The sequence below is a fragment of the Amia ocellicauda genome, chromosome 21, assembly GCF_036373705.1.
Source record: "Amia ocellicauda isolate fAmiCal2 chromosome 21, fAmiCal2.hap1, whole genome shotgun sequence".
NCBI lineage: Eukaryota > Metazoa > Chordata > Actinopteri > Amiiformes > Amiidae > Amia > Amia ocellicauda.
Genome location: NC_089870.1, coordinates 13,080,609 through 13,102,266, shown reverse-complemented (window position 1 = coordinate 13,102,266; position 21,658 = coordinate 13,080,609). Strand labels below are relative to the sequence as shown.

Genomic DNA, 21,658 nt, shown 5'->3' with positions numbered 1-21,658 from the left:
CGAAGTATTTCAACAACCATCCAGCTATATTAATGGATCAACTCTCCTCCCGCACCTGTAAGGAGAGCTTTCGATAGGGACTGATCTTCTGATTTGCACTGTAATGAAAGGAAATGGTTACATCTGGTCACAAACGATCTTAGATTCTGCTTTGTTTTCTTGTTGTTCTATTTCCCTGGCTACAGTTCCCCATTTCAGTATTTCAGGTTATATGGAAGTGTATTACAGTGTATGCAGACATGAAACAACATGAATGTGTTAACTAAAATATAAGCCATCTAGACAATGCCATACTTTGTTTCTTTACTGAAAGTCTAATATTTAGCAAAGGCTTTTAACTTTACTTTGTTGAAAAGCAAGGCTTAAAAATGAAAACCCTGGCTATTTACTGCAGAACTCCTAGGAGACTTATGTTGTCTCCAATTAGGCAGGCCTCAAATCTCTGTTTAAATTGCTGGCACATAAAATTGCATTTACTACGTGTTTCAAGCTAAAATGTGTCTCTTCTTGTGCTGTTTCTTACACATGGGTGCTATTAATCTATAATTTGAAATGCAGGAAAACCTTAACCTGCTTGTAAAGCACAGAACCAAATGATAATTAATATAAATGCAGGTATTTGACATCAAAACTTAACTAAAACATTTACAGTTGCTGATTTCTCAGTTTTTGTTTTTTCATTTTATTATATCCCATCTGTCATCCATAAACTGTTCTATAATAGATACATGTGGAACTGTAAACAAGGCCGTAACCCACCCCGTAGCTTCTCTCGGAGATGTGAGTGGCCTGCTGTTTGTATTGCCATAGTATAGTGTGGTATGGAAGCTGTTAGTTTTAAAATAGATTGTTAGGTCACAGTAATTGATTTTTGTAAAATATTATGGTCCTGAGATAGAACCTTTATACAATGAGCCATGAAATTACATTTGCTTCCCAAATGTGTGACTTTCTAGTGAACCTTAGTGAATAATCTGAAAAGCTTAAATATTCACAATTCATCTTCTGTGGCCCTTTAAGTAGTTTTTACAGTGGAACTTGACAGGACGTTGAAAGATTGAATGGAGAAAATTGCACCTTCTCATGGGTCAGACTGTCCTCTGATCCAAAACAAACCTTTGAAATGTACCAGAAGATCTTTATGACCTTTCTGTACTCAGAAGTCCGCTCCCCTTTAAAAAACAAACAAAAAAAAAAAAACACACAGAAAGCCTTTGTAGATTTGAGGAGATTAGTGGATTTTCAATACTGTGACAACTGAGGAATTGAAGTTGGTAAGGCCAAATGAATGGGCCAAAGAGTGAGCCCCATCGAATGTCTGCTGTTCATCGCCACGCTCTGCGCCCTCAGTGAGACCTGCTGCTGATGCCTCAATCCTGACCTTGACTGGCTGCTTCTCTACAGAGACCTGGCAGAAGCCTCAGCTAGACTTGGCCTTGTCACGGTCACAGTTAGGTGCTTGGCCACTTCAGACACCCCCAATACAGAGGAAACAACAACAAAAGCAATTCAAGTATTGCAACTAATGTCGTCTCTGCAGCGCAGTGGCTGCCTTCTCTGTGAGCTGCTTTGTGTTTGTTGGAAAATGCTGGAGGAGAAGGGCTCTTATTGAAACAAACACACTGTGTGCCATTCACAAGCACAGCATCACGAGAAGGGGGAGGGCTTTAGCTGATTATTGGTGTGTAGCTGGTGGTGGGGGTGGGGGGGATTCTGAACAAGAACCAGCAACATCACTCTTAATCAAAAAAATGAGTACCAACCTTTAATACACCGAAGGAGACCGAGGGCATCAGTAACAGTATTGTAACAAGGGACACTCAGTGTCTGCTGTGGCTTCTCTTTAATTTATGTCTGTGTGCATGGGTTCATGGATAGGGTAAGGCAGAGTGGGGGGCGGTTTAACGCCCAGAGAAACATTAATGCACAGAGCACGGCAGATCAAGAACACAGAGCCCTCTCAGACCGACTCCAGGGAGTGCTTACAGATATAAAGCTCTGTTTTGAACAAAGATGCCCCTCGGAGCATCTCGCGAATTCTGTCATTGGATTCTGTCAGTGGCCCACACATTGACTCGGACACAGGTGCAGAGTTCTCTGAAATAAATAAGAGAGAACGTCGAATAAATTAATTTGACTGGCTGTGATCTGTGCAGGAAATTGACTGGGAACAGCTCAGTGCTCGTGCAGAGAGAAATATGACTAGGCCAGCTGTCTGAGCCAGGTGGAGTGTGTAGAACATGCTAGGCTTACTTCTTGGCTATTGGATGGCTTGGAATCTATTTGTTTGATGAAAGGTTGTGTCTTCTCGAAGTATAGCCTTCTTCCTCATAAGAACAGTCCTTATTCGCAGTCTCTAGTTCAGATACAGCCTGATAGGTAGAATGGAAGCCCAGCTTGTGTTCAACAGAGTAGTGTGAGATTTAGCTAACGAGGAGGGCCGTGTAGTCTCTATAGCTAAGCAAGCACTACTCAACACCCCACCTACCAGCCAATCCCTCTGCATATGGCTTCATTGCGACCATATACCTCCATCACAGGTCACATTGTTTTAACAGACAGGTATCAGTCAGTCTGTCTGCCTGCCACTCACTGATGCTAACTGTCTCTCACTTCAATGTGCAGGCAGTGAGTTGGTCTGTCTGTCAGGGTGAGTTTTCTTGAAGTCTTTCCTTCCAGTAGATTAAAGATTGTGGTGTCTTAGTGAGTGTGCGATGCGGTGAAAGCGCTGTGGTGCAAGGGTACTGAATAAGGGTTACCGTGTTCATAATCAATGTGGAAAGTGTGTCAGAGAGCCAGGCATTGTCTCTGCTCTATAACACAGTCTAATTCAATTTGGGTCAGTACTCGTGTGTTAAACAAGAAGCACTGCTGGAATGCACACCAAGTCTACTGTAGGACCATGGCTGGGGCACATTTACCAGTCTTAGCTGTGCAGAACTGGAAAGGCACAACACTTGGACCACCATTTTTAATCCAAGCTGTGCCACTCAAGTGGAGTGCTTGGGTGTCCTGTCTGCAGGGTTTAATTCTCCTAGCAGGCTTTGCTGGGCATAGTGGGGGATCTTTCGTTCACCATGCAAGAGCAGCCCGGGGTGTCGAGGGACTGTCCAACACTGTGCTGCTCTTTCTGTCCTCCAGCTCACACTTTGGGTCCATAGTTTCCTTTGTGGATAGTGGTGTCGAGAGGTAATTAGTCTGACTAGCACATCTCAGAGGATGTCTGTGAGCATGTGTCTGTGTGGCCTTGTCAGGATTGAGCTTCAGTTAATGATTACTTGGATATAAAACTGGAAAGAATAATCCTCATTCTAAATGTATAAAATACAGAGAATAGTTAAATCCCAAGGATTAAGTTGAAGTCTGTCTTATTTTTAAAAATAGTTTGAAATTAATATACATGCAGAAAAAAACAAAATGTTTCTCGTACTGCTCAAGGTTATATGATATTTATTTAATTCAACAACACAACAGCTGGTAAAATGGGAGCAGAAACTGATCTTTAATGAGTAACGCTTTACATTTCTACTTGCTTTCTTCAGGCATTTAAACTATAGTAAACTAGTGTCATGTATTTGACTTAAAATATGAAGTGCAATTAGCATTTCATTTTTGGGAGGAATGAGGTTTAAAATTAGCCACAGTATTTTCAAGAAGCTTCTTTAATAATGTTCTTGATACATTTTTTAATTTATTCTACAGAAAACCTTTCTGTGATTACATTTATCACTTTCAATTACAGGATACAAAACAATTTGCAGGTAACTAAAGTAGATCACTAAAGCGCAATAGATCTAATATGAATTGGCAGTAGCTCTTGAATAAACGATGTTTTGCTAATTTGGAGCCCTGTCTAGTTAGGCCTTTCGCGTGAGATCAAATGTAATGATGTAAAGTCAAACTGACAGTGTTTTGACCATGTGCAGAGTGTGGGCTCGGCTGCTCATCAGGCTGAATTGATATTTAGTCCAGGAGCCGTTCTTTCCAGGCTGGTGTTAGTCAGCGTCTCCAGGGAAGGTTGTTTACCATGTAAATAACATACAGCCTGTATCCTGATTCCATATATTTGGGCTGGACAAACAGGAACATCAGGTTTGAGGAGTAAGGTGGTTTTGTTCAACCTGGTTCTTCTTGTTGTCATGCATGTTTCTTGGCAGACAAAACATAAAGAATTCAGTCTTCCAAAACGGGAAAGAAAACTGGGATGATAAAAATTGTATACCATCCCTCAGAAGGTTAATATTTATTCATCTCCACAGGGACATGAAACTGCAGCCCGATTTAGACACTATGGTTTATTAGGAGTAACTCGTCTATGGAATGATTTATTGATGTAAGCAAGCAACATCAGCATTCATACTTCCACCATCAGCAAACTGAAACTCACAACATTTCAAATATCTGTGCTGCCAAAAATGGTTTAAAACGCTGGACATATCCACTGAGTAAGTCTAGGAATAGCTTAGCTGCTGTACCTTTGCCTGTATCTGGGCTGGCTTTACTGTCTGGGTGTGTGTTTGTCTGCCTGGGTCTCCCCACGGCCTCTCTCCTCAGAGCTGCAGTAAGTGGGTCAGAGTGGTGCTGGGGAAAGGGGAAGGGCCTGTCACATCTGGAAACCCCGGCCAATCACAGAGCTTCTCCACCGGAGCCGTGTCCACTGTTGCTGGAGTATGGAGTCTGTCAGCGAGTTGTCAATACACTGCGGTTTTCATTCAAAACACCCTGTATTTTTTACATTTCATTATCAGCACTGCACTCGGCTATAACGCTTGCTTTCCAGCTACCAGCAGAGCAGGAACGCAGAACTAAAAATACAAAAATGAAACTCTCCAACAATAAACCTTTGATAAAGTCCCGCTGGCTAAGCAAAAAATAGATCTGGCGCAAAGAAATTTGAGACAAGCATATTCTTCATGAGCTACTGAATACAGTTTTGCAGAGATGTGTGATCATGGGACTGCTGAAGACTGTTGCAGTGATGTGGTTTCCAGGCAGAATAATTGTCTTTTGCCATATGTGGAGTGGGTTATTTTCGAAAAGGTTTCTTCTAAGCTGCAGGGCGGCTGTGTTTGAAGCCTCTGTTTAGTCTTTACCCAGTGTGGCCAAGGTCTGTTGGGTTCATCATGTGGATATACCCCAGTGAGACACTCTTTGAGAGCATAATCTAGCAGGAGTAGTTGAGCTGAGTCTGTAACCGTGTCCGCAACCTGCAAGCTGCAGCTTGATGAAGGACAGTGCAGTAAAGAATGAGAAGAGATAAACGGCAATCTGTTTACTTTTGGCAAGGAGCTGAAAAGCACACGAGAACAGCCTGTGTCGCTCTCCCTGCACACAGCACTTCCGCTGCCTAAACCACGCTCCGCCGCAGGACCAGGCCTCCTCCAATGTGGCCGGCAGCTTGTCTGACAGACTAAATTAGGATCAGACTTATTTTTTTCCCCCCTCTTGGGATCCCAATGGCGTGTACCTTGAACTGCCACATGTGGTCAGCGGAGGTGCTCGGTTAAATGAACGTGAATGTGATTGGGTTGCGATAAACCACAATATGCATATAAAGCAATGTGAGGTATTTGTCATTGAATGCAATATGACCCCGAAACCATGGCAGCCATTTGTAAAAGTAAGCAGATGTTGTTGATGCTTTTAGGCAGTCAAGTCTTTTTAACAGTTGCTTAAGAATAACTTGTATTTTCTACTATGTCATTGCCATGCAGCATAACCATGGAAACAGTGAATTTTAATTTACATTTTAAAATATTTTCAATACATTTCTCATGGCTATTAGAAAAATCTATCAAAATGTTGACTTTTTCATTTTCTTTGTGCCTTATGTATAGGGCACTGTATTGTAAGAGTTTTGAGTGTTGTCCAGGTCATTTCATTGCTTCATTAACCCCAATTGATACCAGACAGCACTGCATTATGTGGGTGTAAAACTGTCACATAACACACACAGATTCTCCACACATTGACAGATAGGCAGGCAGAGTCTCTCTACACAGCCCTTCAGTAGACTGAATTTCTGCTTTAATCAGCGAGGCTGGTTTTAATCACAAACAGGATTGTGTTTTTTTTTTTTTTTTTTTTTACTTTGCCTTATGTTACACATGACACCCAGAATGACTGTAGCAGCTTATCCCCTTTTTAAAGAAGTGTTGCATTCAGATTTTTGAGAAATCGTTACTGGTTTTAATCTTGACTTCATTTGAATGCTAAGTAGCTGAATTTAATTTGATCTAATTCAGATTATAACCTTTTCATCCACTTGCTCACATCTAGGATGTCCCCGATCGCCTCGGGGGCCCATTATAGTAGAACCTTGTAATAGTGGATGAGAGTAGCTTTTTATGTTTTGGCTTGTTTCTTTCTTGCAGTTATCTTGTTTCAAATTCTACAGTAAGTTAATCTTTCCTCAGATGTGCTGCCCTTTCCAAAACAACAGTGACGTATTCATATTTACCCTTCATTAAAACTTAAAAAAAAAAATCCCCTAATTTATGGGACAAACCAATACAGCAAATACATAAAAACTACAAGGTGACGTTTTTCATTTTTACCTCCTCTGAGATTTGTATTAATTATTCATTATTAACAGCAGTAGTTTGAGGGATTTCTTTTCTTCAGATAGTTTATACCCAAGCTAGCTCAACAACTTCAAATATTCAGTGAGAATATTAATTCGCAACAGAAATATTGACATGATTCAGCGATATACAGTGCTGTCATAAGATAGTGTTCGTCTCCCGTCTGTCGCGGGAAGGTTGGGGAATGGGGTAAAACTGAGGTTAATGGTCCATAACACCATCTAAAATCACCTGAGAAGGGGGCTGTGGTTCTGTGCATGCCTGTGTGTCTCAGGAGAGCCTTCTTTGTCCTGAGCCCTGCAGAACTGTGTCAATTCTCTCGCCTCACCTCCCTGGCTCCGCGCTGTCAGCCTGTGTTAGAGAACGAGGCTCGACTGCCATTCATCTCCCGTCTGAACAAGTGTCTGTCGGTTGCAGGACCCTTGGCTGGTCGGGTTTTCTACCCCTTTGATTTATCTTGAGTGATTTTGTTTCTGTTTTTCAATTCGCTGTAGAAGATTAATGTCTTTCCGAAGCCTAGGAGTTCACGTTTAGTCAACCGTATCATACAGCTTGCAGTCTGAGAGCCGTGCAAGTGATGCTGTTTCAGAATTGCTAACCATCCTGACCAGTTACAGCTTAAAGCCGAATCCACTGACTTTGAAGGAAATCATTGCCGGGGATTGATTGCCTTGTCTGTAGCTCCAAAGAGCCCCTCACATTTGTCACTCAACCAGCTGCTCCTGACCTACATACCACTCACATCAGCCAGGTTAAGGGTCGTGAACTTTGACCTAGCCTGCTGCGCTACTGCACCAAGCAGGGAGCTCTCCTGAAATCACACCCACAGAAACACAAATATCATACACACATACACATATAGAGAAAATTGAAGCTATGCCACACACCCACGTGAGCACTTCTCTCCAGTGAGTGTGGCACGACACTGCTGATGCTGCGGCAGCAAGAACAAGCTCGTTAGCGCCGATGGAAACGAGCGCAAGGTGAAGCAGCAGGGAGCCATTCAATTAACACCTTATCAGCACTTCAGAGACACCAGTGCCACATCTTCAGAGGCATTCTTCAACATTTTGGATTTGTTACGGGGCATATTTTAAGAATAATGGGAGGACCAGCCCTAGAACATTCATTCTGATCATCAAGATATAGTGTATAATATTATATGACCTAAAACTACAGATCTGTAAAACATCTTTTGAGCTGGGATGTTCTTAGGAGGGTAGTGTGTGAGCAGGAGAGATGGATAGTGTGTTGTCGTACCAGAGATGGGAGCGGTTCAAGGAGAGAGAGTGGTCCACTGAAATCTAGCTTTCAGTGCTTAGACAGTGAGGCAATCCCAGGCATGACACAATACTAGTGTGGTTCTCTTCTGCCCCAATTAAACAGACCCTTAGCAGTAGACATGGTTGCTTTTATATTTGTATGTAAACAATAACATTAATGTATAGGTCTGAGGCTCTTTGGATACATAAGGGGCTCGATATCTATAGATTGTATGCATTTCAGTAAACTTATTTTAATGGAAGGAGCTGCGTGAGGAGGATTTTGTTTTAGTGTGTTCTCTTTCACTAAGCTCCCATTCTTAATGTGGGCTGCTGTCCAGAGACATGTCTTCTCAACCCCCAGAGTTGCTCAGAACGCCCCTTTCTGCTTTCTTGTATCCGCTTGTGCAAACTGTAGCGGCGCACACACACGCAGTCACACGCACTCATTTGTTTTGGACTGCTAGGCTGCAGTTTACACTGAGTCACCTTTTAACCTGCTTGCCAGATGTTATTCATTTTTAGCGAGTACAGAACCCTTCACTTACAGAGCGAAGGATGTGTATCTGTGTTGTGTAACAAGAAGGGGGGGGTAATAGCTGAGATGCAGCTGGAACTAGTTCATTATCGCCTCCAAGTGCAATCATAGAGGGGGATCGGAGAGCCAGCTTTGCCTTACTGTAAAAACATCTTATGCGGTCCAGCTGGGATCACACAGCCAGTGTTAAAGTTGGAAAAGCAGTTGAGGCAGCAGAAACCCCCACTTTACTTGAGGATCAAACTTGGGGAACAATATCTTGTTGCCTGTAAATGGGTGATTTTGCAATAGGATATGTATTTGTCACTTTTGTTTATGTAGCATTTGTCTGCTGTTAAACTTGTTTGAAATGGCGATAGAGGGCAGTGGGAGCTTGTTCCTGTTGTCAGTTGGCCGTCTGGTACACTCACCTAGTGTACCATTCTGATGGTGAGTGAATCAAAGCCTGCAATAGACACAAGCAAATTGAAGGATTAATAGGGTGTTTTTTAACAATTGATTTCCATTCCCTGCAGTAGTGGAGTAAATGAAACGTGAAGTGCTTGGTTCCTTTTAAGGAGAAACGTTCTCTCGCCCAACAACTGAAAGCATTTTTGTGTGTTTCAGTCTAAACACAGCACACACATCTTCTTTTAAGAATACTAATTTTTACTATTCCCCATTTCCTGGGTCACAGTGACTGCTTTTATAATAATAATAATATTTATTTATTAGCAGACGCCCTTATCCACGGCGACTTACAAACATAAGAGCATTATAAAAGTGCAATACAGTATAGTATTACAGATCAAAGCATATTACAAATTACAAGTTCAAAATTATATAAGTGCATAAGAGAAATATACAGTTAATATAAATCATACATCCTAGATTTTTGAGCTAATTGCAGACAAGATTTGAAGTCATAGTTAATATGAGTGCTAGCATTTAAAAGCAAGTTGTACAATGAAAACTAGGTAAGTGCAATTTAACAGGAGAGCTGAGCCCCGCAGGAGAAAAACAGCTAAGTTACAGGTACAGTCATATACCTGAATATTTATCCGAGACTAGTCTGCGAAGGTTCTTTTCTTGCTAAATCTTAACCCTTTAATCAGGAGAATTAGCCCTAATGAGAGCAATGCTAATCCAGTAGATTCGATACTCGAGGGATTATGCTGAAGCAGTTGATGGCATTGGAGTGCACTCTTTCATCTTCCTTTTCCCAGTCTTTTAATGCCTTCCGCTAGAGCACTATTTTCTAGATGTTGTTGGCCTTACTGAGACGTGAGACTCATTCTCTATACATTTTTTAAATGTTTAAAATATACAAATGTCATCCTCTAGTGATTAGATAACATAACTGAGAAATGAAATTAAACACCTTGTGCTTGATCTTGATTAGTAGATTCTAGGAGATGACCTATACAGTTCAGATGCAGAAATATAGCCATGAAATACCCAGGCCTGTAAGTTCAGGTCCTGCTTTGACTTCAGATTTGTCTGATTTTACATTTCCCCCATCACATGTCAATGTGATGTCATTCTTCCTCATCTTGAGTTTTGTTTCCCATTTGTTTGTGCACCACTGCCATCTAGGAAGTTGTTTTGAAATTCCTCGTGATTAAAACTTCTGAAGAATAAACCAGTTTTTAATCCCTAAATCAGATTGGCTTTTCTAGATAATTTCTTTGCTACTGTAGATTTCCCGTGTCTACAACGTACATGATTACAGGGAGACTCTTTGCTTAGAAATTCTGATTTGTATCTTTTCTTAACTATTATCTGGTGACGCGCTTGGCTTGTTCTACGCACTGTGACGGGGGAGGTTGTTATTGGTGGACACACCGAGGCTCGGTCAAGTAGGGAACAGCTGCAAAAAAAAAAAACATAGCAAATAAGGAACCACTAAAACTCCATCACCGCTTTAACAAACACAGGTGCCTACTTACTTTTGCCACAAAGCATTTTCTAACCTCTGATCTGTTACTTATTTTGATAGATCTTTAACCTGTAGCGTGGCAGTTCTTGGGTATGCTCTTGGGTAACATGTTATTTCAACAATGCTCAAGTATTTAACACCAACACTGGAAAATCCTCTGCAAGTGCATAAATGATCAGCCATACAATTGATTAAAACATTGCCAGCACTAAGTGCTTTGTTCTCGCACTGTGGTATTGTTCCAGTGATGGTGTTTGTCTTATCATTAATATCGTACTTTTGTTCTGAGCCCCTACAATCCTATCAGATAACCTATATATACTCAAATCCACTAATAGTATTAAGAGGAAAAGTTAGTGAAGGCTTTTTTCTCCATATGGTAAATTCTCACAGTATTGTAGAAGGCACTGGAGATTCAAGCGGTAAGGGGGGGGGCGAGGCGTGTGGGTGGTATAAAGAGCAGCAGATAACCTGGAGACATTAGAAACCACAGGACTCTGAGTGTTCGCGCCTGCCCACCCCTTTCTGTCTGCCTCTCTTGTTTTCTCCTGTAAATTCCCAGCTGTTACTTCCTGACAGTGTAAGAAATGAATCCCTAATTCTTGCAACAGACTTTGGCCCTGACAGTGTTTTAGCAGGAAGATGATTTGCCCTCCTATCATAAATGTACAGCGAGAGGCAAGCAAAAACCACACCCAGTGCCTTGAAACACTGCAAGACCACACGTGTTTTATCTCATGACTTCCCCCTGAAAAGATGTCCACAGAGCCGCACCTTTTCAACTCTAGTTTCTAGTTTCCAAATCAGCCAACAAGAACTGTCTTGTGTGCTGCTGAAGACATGTCACTCCTGGGAGTGAGGAGAGAGTTCAGGTCAGGCCTGGGACTTCAGATCTCCTGTGCTGACTGACAGAGGCATCGCATCTTTAATCCTGCAGGGCTGTCAATAGGCACTCCACTTACCAGACAATCCCTTCCTCCTTTAATTCAAATAGTGGATGGATGTGCCTTGAATGTTCCTTTAGAAAGGATTGTGGTAGGATTAGTGTATCCGGCAGTGCCAATAACATTACAAAATCACCACTCGGTTATTAACCCAATGTTTTTTTCTTTCAAAATACTGTATACTGTAGGGGAGTAGGAAATTGAGTGCTTTATCATAATTCTTTAGAAATGAAATTGCCTGCACTACATGTAAAAGACTTCCAAGCCCTTGTCTTGTTTTGTAGAGGTGATAGATTTCCAAGTGAAATAAACCGGGGAACATGTAAATCGGCAATAATGCGTAACAGAGGAGGCATGCAAAAACATGGGGCAGAGCCACAGTTGGCCCCAAATCTAGAGTAAGCCGGCCTGTCTGGAACAATACGCTTATCATCCTTACAGATGACGCTGAATAAACGGGGGTAAGGACACGAGCAGCCGTTGCTTTGATTAGTTATAAGTACATCTTGGTATTGTGTTGTGTCACCGTAACAAATTGAGATTAATCCCCAGAGTTCTGAGAGCAGCACAGGATAATGCTGTTGGAAATTAATGAATAGTGAAGTGTGAAATAACAGAGCTTTTTCAGGGTGTGTAATGCCAGTTTGCCTTTGTTTGTGCAGGTGTGTGGTGGTGTTGCTGAACCCCAAGAAGAACAAGCAGCATCACATCCTCAACAGCTCCAGGTGAGGCAGCCGGGAACAATGTTCAGCTAATCTTTCCTTTAATGCTGTATCTTTTTCACATGTGTCGTGTCAGTGACTAAATCAGTCTACACAGTCTATTGTTGTTGTTTTTTTTCCACTTGTGCTTTTATTGTGCAAAGACAAAAGATACAGAAGTAGCCAAGCATTGCCCTGGAGAGGAATTACCGATGTTATATAGCATGCATTTGCTTTTACTGGATATTAAAAAAAGGAAACAATTTGTGCCCTGGAGAAAGAAACAAATGTGTATGTTGTATCCCTGAAATTCTCCCTCATGTCCAGTTGGGAATGTCGACCCTGTCTATAATTCCCTTATATGGAACAGGATGAAAGCGTTCTCCTCTGGCTGCCTCTGTTAGGCCTCAGTGGGCTGGTGCTCATTAGAGGTAGTGGTGGCGCTGAGGCATATTGACCTGTGCAGATTTTCCATCCCTTTGCCCAAGCTAAACTAACCACTGCAGGGCCCCACAGCTGAGACTGCACCAGGGACTCTTGCTGATCACTCAATATCGCTGACTCAGGGCTCCATGTACACATTACTGGATAATCTAATTAGCTAATGCAACTAAACCTAACTGTGTGTGCAGTGCAGTCTGCAGTCGAACCATGCACCAAATTGCTAGGATGCAGCCTTAAATCACTTGCTATGATGGTTCCTTCTGAAAGATCGGTTCCCAGATTCCACACTTGCTGTTGCTCTGCTGTCCCTGCACAGCCTGAAACACACACACTACAGCTGCTCTCTTGAACATTACATAAACACGGGCCTCACATCTCCATTTGTCATAGATCACAACCCTTGAGTTAGTTTATAGCTAGGCAGCAGCACCAGAAAGAAAGGACATGATCAGTCTTTATGAAGCTACAGGTTTTTTTTGCCAGACACTAGCTGAGGACAAGGCCATGTGACAAAGACATATTGGGTTAAATGTATATATTTGTCTCTTTGAGGGCGGACATGCTCATCAGTCCTACTGATTAGTGAACAAGTTAAGAATCCCAAGTCCTAAGGGGCACCAAAGTCACCTCCATCTTTTGCGCATGAAGAAAGGGCTAGTCTGCGTGCCTTTTAGTGTGCAACTGCAGTGTCAACGTATCCTTTAGTGGGCTTCATTCTGGAGTACGTACTTATTATTGTGTGCTAGCGGAAACACTTGCTGCAATGACGGATATGCCTTCTCGACATTGATATCGATTATTTCCCTTTCCTCTCTCTTGCTAGGAAAACAATCACAGCTTTATCTTTCTCTCCTGATGGCAAGTACTTGGTCACGGGGGAGGTAAGTCATTACTTTCTACTAAACTGTGTTGTGTTTTGTTGACCCCTGTAAACTCTGTGCCACTGGTGGGTATATATTACTTTTGAATTTTAAATGTTGCGCAGGACTCTGGCCAGAGGTTCTGGTCTCACTTTGATTGGTCATGCTGCATGTTCCTAAAGAGTCTGCCACTTTAGAGAGGCATCCTAGAGATCTTCATTTTAGTGTAGGACTTGCCTCCTGATCCCATTAGCAGCTAAAATCAACAGGCGTTGCTGTTCATTATTTTTACCCCTGTAACTCTGTTGTATGTTTGCGCTGTTTGCTAACTGAAGCCCTGCTGTGGCCTGAGGGCACTTAACTCCTGTCTGTGTTTGGACAGCACAATGAATCTGGCTGGGTGAGGCTTCTTGTTTTCTGCTCAGACCTCAACCTTGTTGCCCTTGGCATATTAATCCTTCCTATTGAAGCTGAGTAAGTGCATGTGTTCGGAGGTTGCCATAGTAGCAGCAGGCATGGTGCCAGCTCATCTCAGTTCAGCTCTTCCCCCCCATGTTTAATGTTGCTGGTGAGGGAAAGTGGCACAAGGAGGAGGCACACACCAGTCTTTCAGTCAGCTCTGGCTTCTCAAAGGGAAACCAGTGCCCTCCTGCTGCCCTGCTGATGGCACTGCCCCTCATTAATCCTGTAATGTCTTCTCTAATCCTCTTTATTACAGTCACAGCAGGGGTGAAAAGTCATTCATGCTCACTGTAATGCTGTTTTCAGCACAGTTTTTCAAAATAGACCAATCCATTCTGAAGGCCATGCCGAAGAATCCAATCCATGCCTGAAAACATGAGTCGCTAGTGTAACTGCCTCTGCACTGCTGACATCATGATAACAGTCATTCAGAGTCTAACAGGACAGTCCTGAAAGGGCCCGGGAATTCAATGTTTGGACATTTTCGAGATAAATATCAAGATAATGACAAGTTAGCTTTATTACCGATAACTACTATGAAGTGTAACCTCAAACGGTCCCTCCAGCTCTGAGGGTTTTAAAAATAACTATATATATATATATATATATAATCACATTTAGATTTGACTACCAGTATTGGGGAAGTGAGAGTTGATAATAGAAAGTTGAGGAACAAGATTGTATTAGTGTTCCTCTCCCCCTGCCTAGGAACGGTGAACAGCTCTAGGGAGGCTAATCTGCACTATTTAAAGACTCTGAAACCTTGGTGTCCCATTGTCTCCTGAGCTAAAGCTTGACCTCTTCTAGCCTTGGCCTCTCCATGTCCCTGTAACTGAGTGATCCGATTAAGAGACTGAGAGATCGATTTCCAGACTAGCATGAGACAAAGTGCTATCCCTGTTTTGATATTCTTTCCCTCTAGCCTTAGCTGCCTTAACATACTGGTCTCAGGCTGTGTGTGTATACGTACAGTCTGTGCTGCTCTCTCTATGCTCACCTCTCACAATGGCCTCTCCTCAGAGTGGGCACATGCCAGCGGTGCGGGTGTGGGATGTGGCGGAGCGGAGCCAGGTCTCGGAGCTGCACGAGCACAAATACGGGGTGTCCTGCGTGGCCTTCTCCCCCAACAGCAAGTACATTGTCAGCGTGGGCTACCAGCACGACATGATCGTCAACGTCTGGGCCTGGAAGGTACCGGAACACATTTCTCTCCGGGGTTTTCACACTGTTCCGGCATGAAGCAGGGGTCTGTCCCTGTGAAGTACACAATTATTGTCCCACTGTCTGTGTCTGGTATTTTGTCTGTCCTGGCTGTGCCATTACATTGTTTTCTGCTCCTTCAAGCTGCCATTCTCCCTGCAATGTGTGTTCTCTCCCTCTCTGAAGTCATTCTGTCCTCATCTTGTCTCCTTCTCTCTGTCTTCTGACCCCCTTTTCTTCATCTGCTCATCTATCCCATCACTCTGTTTCCAAGTTCCATTTTCCAGCTCGTAACAGTTGGAACTGGATTGTTTGAACTGGAGCAAATGCCGTCTATGAGTCATAAATGAGTGCTGTCGGTTTGGTCTCTTCTTATTTTGTCATTAGTTTTTTCTTGCTATCCTGCACTTCTTGTTGTTTCTCTCATTTTAAAATTGAATATTCCACGTAAGTCACTTCATCAGGCCTTGAATTGAGCTGAACCTCATGAAATCATCAAAGGCTTCTGTTGTGCAATTCAAACACGTAAAACTAATAAGCACTGCCATGGCCAAATCCAAAATAACCTGTCCAACAAAACAGATTCACTCTCAAACACAAAGCGCTGTTTCAGAACCTCAAGAACATCATGTTGTTTATTAACCTCTTTTTTCCCCTCATTTCCCTTTCAGAAAAATATTGTGGTGGCTGCCAACAAAGTATCCAGTAAAGTGATGGCTGTGTCTTTCTCTGAGGACAGTTCTTATTTTGTCACTGCGGGTAACAGGCATGTGAAGTTCTGGTACCTGGACCATACCAAGTCCTCCAAGGTATTCCATCCACTGAAACCCATCATCTCACTTTTCTGTTTAGTTTTCTTTTTGTACACAAATGTAGGATACTGTTTTATTTGGTATAGTATTTTACATTTTCATTAAAAAAAACAATTCAATTTTTTAATACTTATGATTAAAATCTTTAAAAATCAATTCTTAAAATCACTTAAAATTTTTAAAATCTTTGTGATTTTTAACAAAAAACAAAACAATTAACTTCAAAATAAACGTGCCCAAAACAACAAAACAAACGTGATTAATGCAAAACTGCACACCAACATAAAAGTCAAATACATTGAAAATAACTGAAAATGCATTGGACAAAATAAAGAAACAATTAAAAAGGTAAAATAAAAAACAAACAAAAAAGGTCCAATGCATTTAAAATTAAATCCAAAACGGTCAATGTATTTGACAAAAGAATATAACAAAACGAAACCAAAAAACCCTTAAAACAATTAGTGATTTAACACAAATGTAGGATAGGCCCAATTAACCAATTAACATCAAACACCTGTCTGTGTGTTGTGCCCACTCAGGTAAATGCCACAGTGCCATTACTGGGCCGTTCTGGCCTCCTGGGGGAGCTGCGCAACAACTTCTTCAATGATGTGGCGTGTGGGCGCGGGCGCAAGGCAGAGAGCACGTTTTGTATCACCTCCTCTGGCCTGCTCTGTGAGTTCAATGAGAAGAGGCTGCTGGACAAGTGGGTGGAGCTGCGGGTAAGTGTCACCGCCCACCCAGGGGTCTTCTCATGTGCGGTTGCTTGATTAACATCTTAGTAGATCTGATCATTTCATTGTAGAACCCCGTGTTCATTTCTGAAAGTGCATTTCCTAAGTACGGTTTTCCATAAGGAAGTAACGCAATGCCACATTCTGTTGATTCAGATATGGCAGGATTATTGTTCTTTGGTTTGTGAAAGTGTGTTGGCCCATCTGGTGTGGTAAATGTATTCCAGTGTGGAAATCTCAGCAGCATTGTCTGTGTCAAAAGATGTGAACTCTTTGCTTGCTTTCGTCTAATCTTGGTCTGTTGTGCTTCTTTTCTTTGCACACTGAGCAGAACACAGACAGTATCACAGTAAGTCAAAGCTCAGTCACTGTGTTAGCGACTGCCTTCACTCCCATGACACCTCTGTGCTGAGCCTCTTTCCCTGAGCATCAGTCAGCACCGTATCGGCACTGCATTCTTCCACATCCACCTAAACACCCTCTACTTGCATGCCATCACATACTCCCCATTGTCATGCACTTAACTTTCACTCCCACGTGGTACCTTTCTCATCAGTGCGTGTCATCATTTGAAACAAAGCTTTTCCTGTTCAGTAAGATTACATCAGTACCAAAGTTCTGAGAAACAACTCGGTTCCTGGTAGCAAGTTCTCCTTAACTGTCAGTGTGAGATGAGGCCTAAAAGGACTTCTTTTGATGTGGTTGGGCTTCCTGTATCTCTTGATTTGGAGTTTGGGAAAGCTAATGTTAATGGATGGATTATGGAAAATTGCAATAGTTGCCACTCACTCCTACAAGAGAGTTTATAATTGAGTCTGTTTACACTGTCATTTCTATAAAAAAAAAAGTCCTGTGGATGTATTTGCCTAGTTTTGTCCTGATCTGTACTGCTCAGTTCTCTCTCTGGTTCTCTAGCAGAAGATAGACCTGGTTCTCCAGACATAATACCCACCCAGTCACCAAGCAGGTCCTGCACTCCTGGGTCACCCTGACTAGCTAACTCTGTGTTGTGGCGAAGTGGGTCATGTCTAAGGCAGTTAGTCACACACAAGCGGGCCATTGTAGAAAGTTGTGCCCTGAGTTGAGACAATGGGGAGAGCCAGTCCTAGAGGGCTCACAATGGCACTTTGTTCCCAAGTCCACTCTGCCACAAGACAACTACATTCCAGTAGGGTATTTGATTATCTTCATTTTGTAATTACTCATTGAACTTCATAGGTTCCTGCTCATCAAAGACTAAAGACCATGATTTATTTTATATTTTTTATGTATTTTTTCCATGAACCATAGCTGAAGTGGCCAAATTTTCATTAGAGTAGAAGGCTTTACATGAGGTCAGTCTAAAGATGTCCACTGCTCATCCGGAAATAAAGTAAATGATCACATTCTGCCCAAGCCAACCTCGTCAACAGCGACGTCCAAGATGCAGAGCACAAGGTCTCTTTCATGCTTTGCCCCTTTTTCCCTCATGACCACTTACTTCAGAGAACAGCACACACTGCGTCACCAAACCTAACCTGTCTCTCTCCACCCCCCCCCCCCCCAGACGAGCCAGGCCACCTCCCTCTCTGTGAGTGAAGACGTCATCTTCTGTGGCTGTGCTGACGGGACAGTACGGGCCTTCAACCCCTACAACCTGCACTTCATCTGCACTCTGCCCCGGCCCCACAGCCTGGGGACAGACATCACCACAGTGACCGAGGCCAGGTGAGGGGCCAGGGACTCGCTGGCATTTCAAAATCAAAAACGGCAACAAAAGCATCACGCAAAACACGTGGACAGACTTGTGATGTATACAATGGAAACCACACATGATTATATGAAGTAGTCGGTTAAGGTTCCCGTGTTGAATGGAGGTCTTTGGTTAGAAGGGGTGTGACAGTGCACATTTCTGTGTCACTGCTGACCCCAGGGCCATGCCAGTGTGGTAGTTTGTGGGCTGTGTGGAATCCTATTCTGACCCAACAGGATGCAAGTACAAATACCAAACAAATTCCTCCTCCTCCTTTATATTCATGCAGGACGTACGTGGGCTCCACTGGAATTATTCAGAGATTACTGTTGTTTGGTATTCTGTAGTGGCCACTCGGGATTTCTGAAATCTGCTTTTGTTTGTCAGTTCTCAAGAAGGGCTATTGAGAAATTCTTGCCTCATAAATAAGCATGAAAAATGCTTCTGGCTTGTTACCTGAATGCCCTCTGATAATTATTGCATTCCAGAAGGGAAAATGCCATGAACTGTTTTGTACAAAAGCCTCAATTATTTCCTTGGCTCCCTGATGGCCGTTCTTTGTTGGGGAGACATTTGATAAGAATAAGTCTTATCAGTGCTGCATCTCCATCCACATATGACATGCTAATGTGGATCTTACCTTTGTCAATGTGTGTGTGAAAACCTGCTGTGCCCAGTTCTATATTCAGACTAGCTGCGGCATACTGATGTACTGTAGGATTTGTAGGGTAAAAGCAGGTATTTCTGAGTCCACTCATTAGTGATATAAGTGACTGCTCTCCTCCATTACAGCCACCTGTTCTCCTACAAGCTTGATGCCCGTTACCCTGACACCGTGGCGGTGACCTATGACCCTACGAGCCGCTGGCTGTCCTGTGTGTACAATGACCACAGCCTGTACGTGTGGGATGTGCGTGACGCCCGGAAAGTTGGCAAGGTGTACTCTGCCCTGTACCACGCTGCCTGCGTGTGGAGCGTGGAGGTGAGAGAAAATCAATGCAGGAATTGTTCATTATTTAGTGCCAGGGTGGAGAAAATGCTCTGTAGTTTTGTGTGGCTGTGAGCTACAGTCTTTACTCAGTGTGCTTTGTGTGTGTTTTTGTGTGTTTGGGTGCGTGCAAGCGAGTGTACTAATGTATTGTATGGCTCTCTATACTGTGTTGCCAGATGTACGCAGCACTGTTTGTGATGGCACGTGTGTCCATGTGTGTGTGACTGCTCTGCCTTTGTCTCAGGTGTACCCGGAGGTTTGCGACAATGCACAGGCCTGCCTGCCTCCCGGCTCCTTCCTCAGCTGCTCCTCTGACAACACCATCCGCTTGTGGAACACTGATGGGCACAGCACCACGCTGCCTCGCAACGTCATCAGCAACGTGAGTTCGCCAGCCCCACTGCGGTCCCCAACGCCACCCAGACCCCGCTCCACCCCAGACACCAACCAGCCCCCGACTCCACTCCACCTCACTGTGTGCACTGATGAACACAGGCAACTATGACAAAAGCAATGAAAACACAGGCTGAACAAACAACTTGTTGTAATACATTTGTGTCATGCTGTGTATTAGTCATTTTTCTAAAATTATTCGTCACATTCTTGTCATTCTGTTAAATGTGGTCAAAATGTGAAGCTGCAGAGTGCAAGTAAAATATCTGTTTCATACACAAGATGAGGAAGAGGGGAATGCTGTATGGGATGCTGGGGACTCATTTGAAGGTGTCTGGGGAAATCATTTCCAAACACAGAGTGGGTTAATCAGTTTTGATTGCAGCTCTGGACAACCCTTTAGAGACCAGCTCTTAGATAAGGATCATTTAATTGAATGAGAAAATCTGCAGGAAATGTCTGTGAGCTGTTTTCTATAGAACAGTGGGCCACAGTTTGCATAATTAAAATCTCTTCTCCACGTATTTGATGGAATCTTTTTGATAAACATAAAAATAATTTTAAAAAATCAGACGCCAATGCCAGCTTTAATGTGTGTACATGCAAGTATCGGCTGTTTAAGGCTTGTGCCTCAATACGGTACTGTCTGCTCCCCCACAGGACCTCCAGAAGATCATCTACATGGACAACAACACCACCAGCCTTATGGATACAGAGTGCACTGCCACTGGCAACACAGAGAAATCTGACATCCAAACCTCCGAGAACAGGACTGGCATTAGGACCATGTGTGTGAGTCCTGATGGGCAGCACCTGGCTTCAGGAGACCGCACTGGCACACTCAGGTACTGCGCCCTTCCCTGCCCTCCACCATGTCAGGGTAACGTTTCCTTCTGAACTGTTAGGCTCTGTTGCTTAGGGGTCATCTGGGGAATTCAGATCGCTGAGCACAGCACCAAAAAATGAAAACGGGTTGAGACAATTGGGTAGGCCAGGGAAAAAAAAAAAAAAGTGTTCTGTGTGCTTGCCGTGTGTGCTGGGGGGTCGTCCGTGAGCAGTGGCTGCTGCTGGGAGTAAGCAGGGCTGTGCTGTGCTCTGTTGCAGGGTTCATGAGCTCCAGACCATGGGGGAGATCCTGAAAGTGGAGGCCCACGACTCGGAGATCCTGTGCCTGGAGTACTCCAAACCTGACACTGGTGAGTCAGAGTCACGGCCCGTCTGCCCCAAAGCTATTTCGCATTTATTGTTCCCTTCACAAGAACACCTCCTCCTTCCCTGCTCTGCCACACCCATGGGACCAGAGACTATCATCCTTTGATCTTGCCCTGCCTCCCACTGCAACCCTGGCAGGCCCCCTCATACCAAACACTCCTTTGGTTTTTCATATTTTCACTGAAACATTGCAGAACTTAAAATTTCTTAAAATAAGAAAAAAAAGTTTTTCTTATTTTATCTGATTGAAGTGATCTTTTGAAGTGCCAGTTTTTGGCAAATGTTTTGAAGTGACATGTATTATTCATTACCTGTCTTACACTCTGAATGCTGATTTCGGTGCCACCTATCAGATCAAAGCAAACTGCCAGGGCCTGTAGGGGTGCTGTCGCATATGGAGCATATGGCGCTGTTTTAACTTCTTTTATGTACTGTACAGAAGTGTAAATGAAGGTGTACGGTAGCGTGCGTTGCTGCTCCTCATTAAACAGAGTGTGTTTTGTAGTACAGAGGAAAGGAAAGTATACAATAAGAGGAGCCTCCTCCCCACACAGCTCTGTATCCTGGGGGGTATTGCTGGGCACCTCTCCAGTACAACCCCCCTCCCGGATTCCTCTATTAAATGGCTGTAACTGTCAGAGCTGGGTATTAATGTCTTCTTTATTTGATGGTGTCTAATTCTTTTTGCCAGTTGGCACGGTTCAGGCAGCAGAGTTACTGGAGTTTCTATAGCCAAGAATAACCCTCAAAGGACTGCAGGCTTCACTGTCTTAATTGCGGAGGCCTTCGTTCTGTGCAGTCCGCTGTCACGTCAAAACACACGCCGGCCTGCTGGAGGAACTGGGGGGCCTCAGTTCCTGCCCGAATC

General features: G+C 43.3%; 1 protein-coding gene across 1 annotated transcript in view; it reads left to right on the top strand.

The window, feature by feature from the left end:
* The window catches only part of mapkbp1 (mitogen-activated protein kinase binding protein 1), a 46,132-nt gene that overhangs the window by 9,044 nt on the left and 15,430 nt on the right, over positions 1-21,658 (top strand). The window contains exons 3-12 of the mRNA XM_066694960.1: positions 11,909-11,971; positions 13,215-13,272; positions 14,734-14,904; positions 15,585-15,722; positions 16,268-16,450; positions 18,009-18,169; positions 18,987-19,176; positions 19,430-19,567; positions 20,239-20,423; positions 20,683-20,774. Coding sequence (XP_066551057.1) covers positions 11,909-11,971; positions 13,215-13,272; positions 14,734-14,904; positions 15,585-15,722; positions 16,268-16,450; positions 18,009-18,169; positions 18,987-19,176; positions 19,430-19,567; positions 20,239-20,423; positions 20,683-20,774 — 1,379 coding nt within the window. The remainder of the gene's footprint in view (positions 1-11,908; positions 11,972-13,214; positions 13,273-14,733; positions 14,905-15,584; positions 15,723-16,267; positions 16,451-18,008; positions 18,170-18,986; positions 19,177-19,429; positions 19,568-20,238; positions 20,424-20,682; positions 20,775-21,658) is intronic.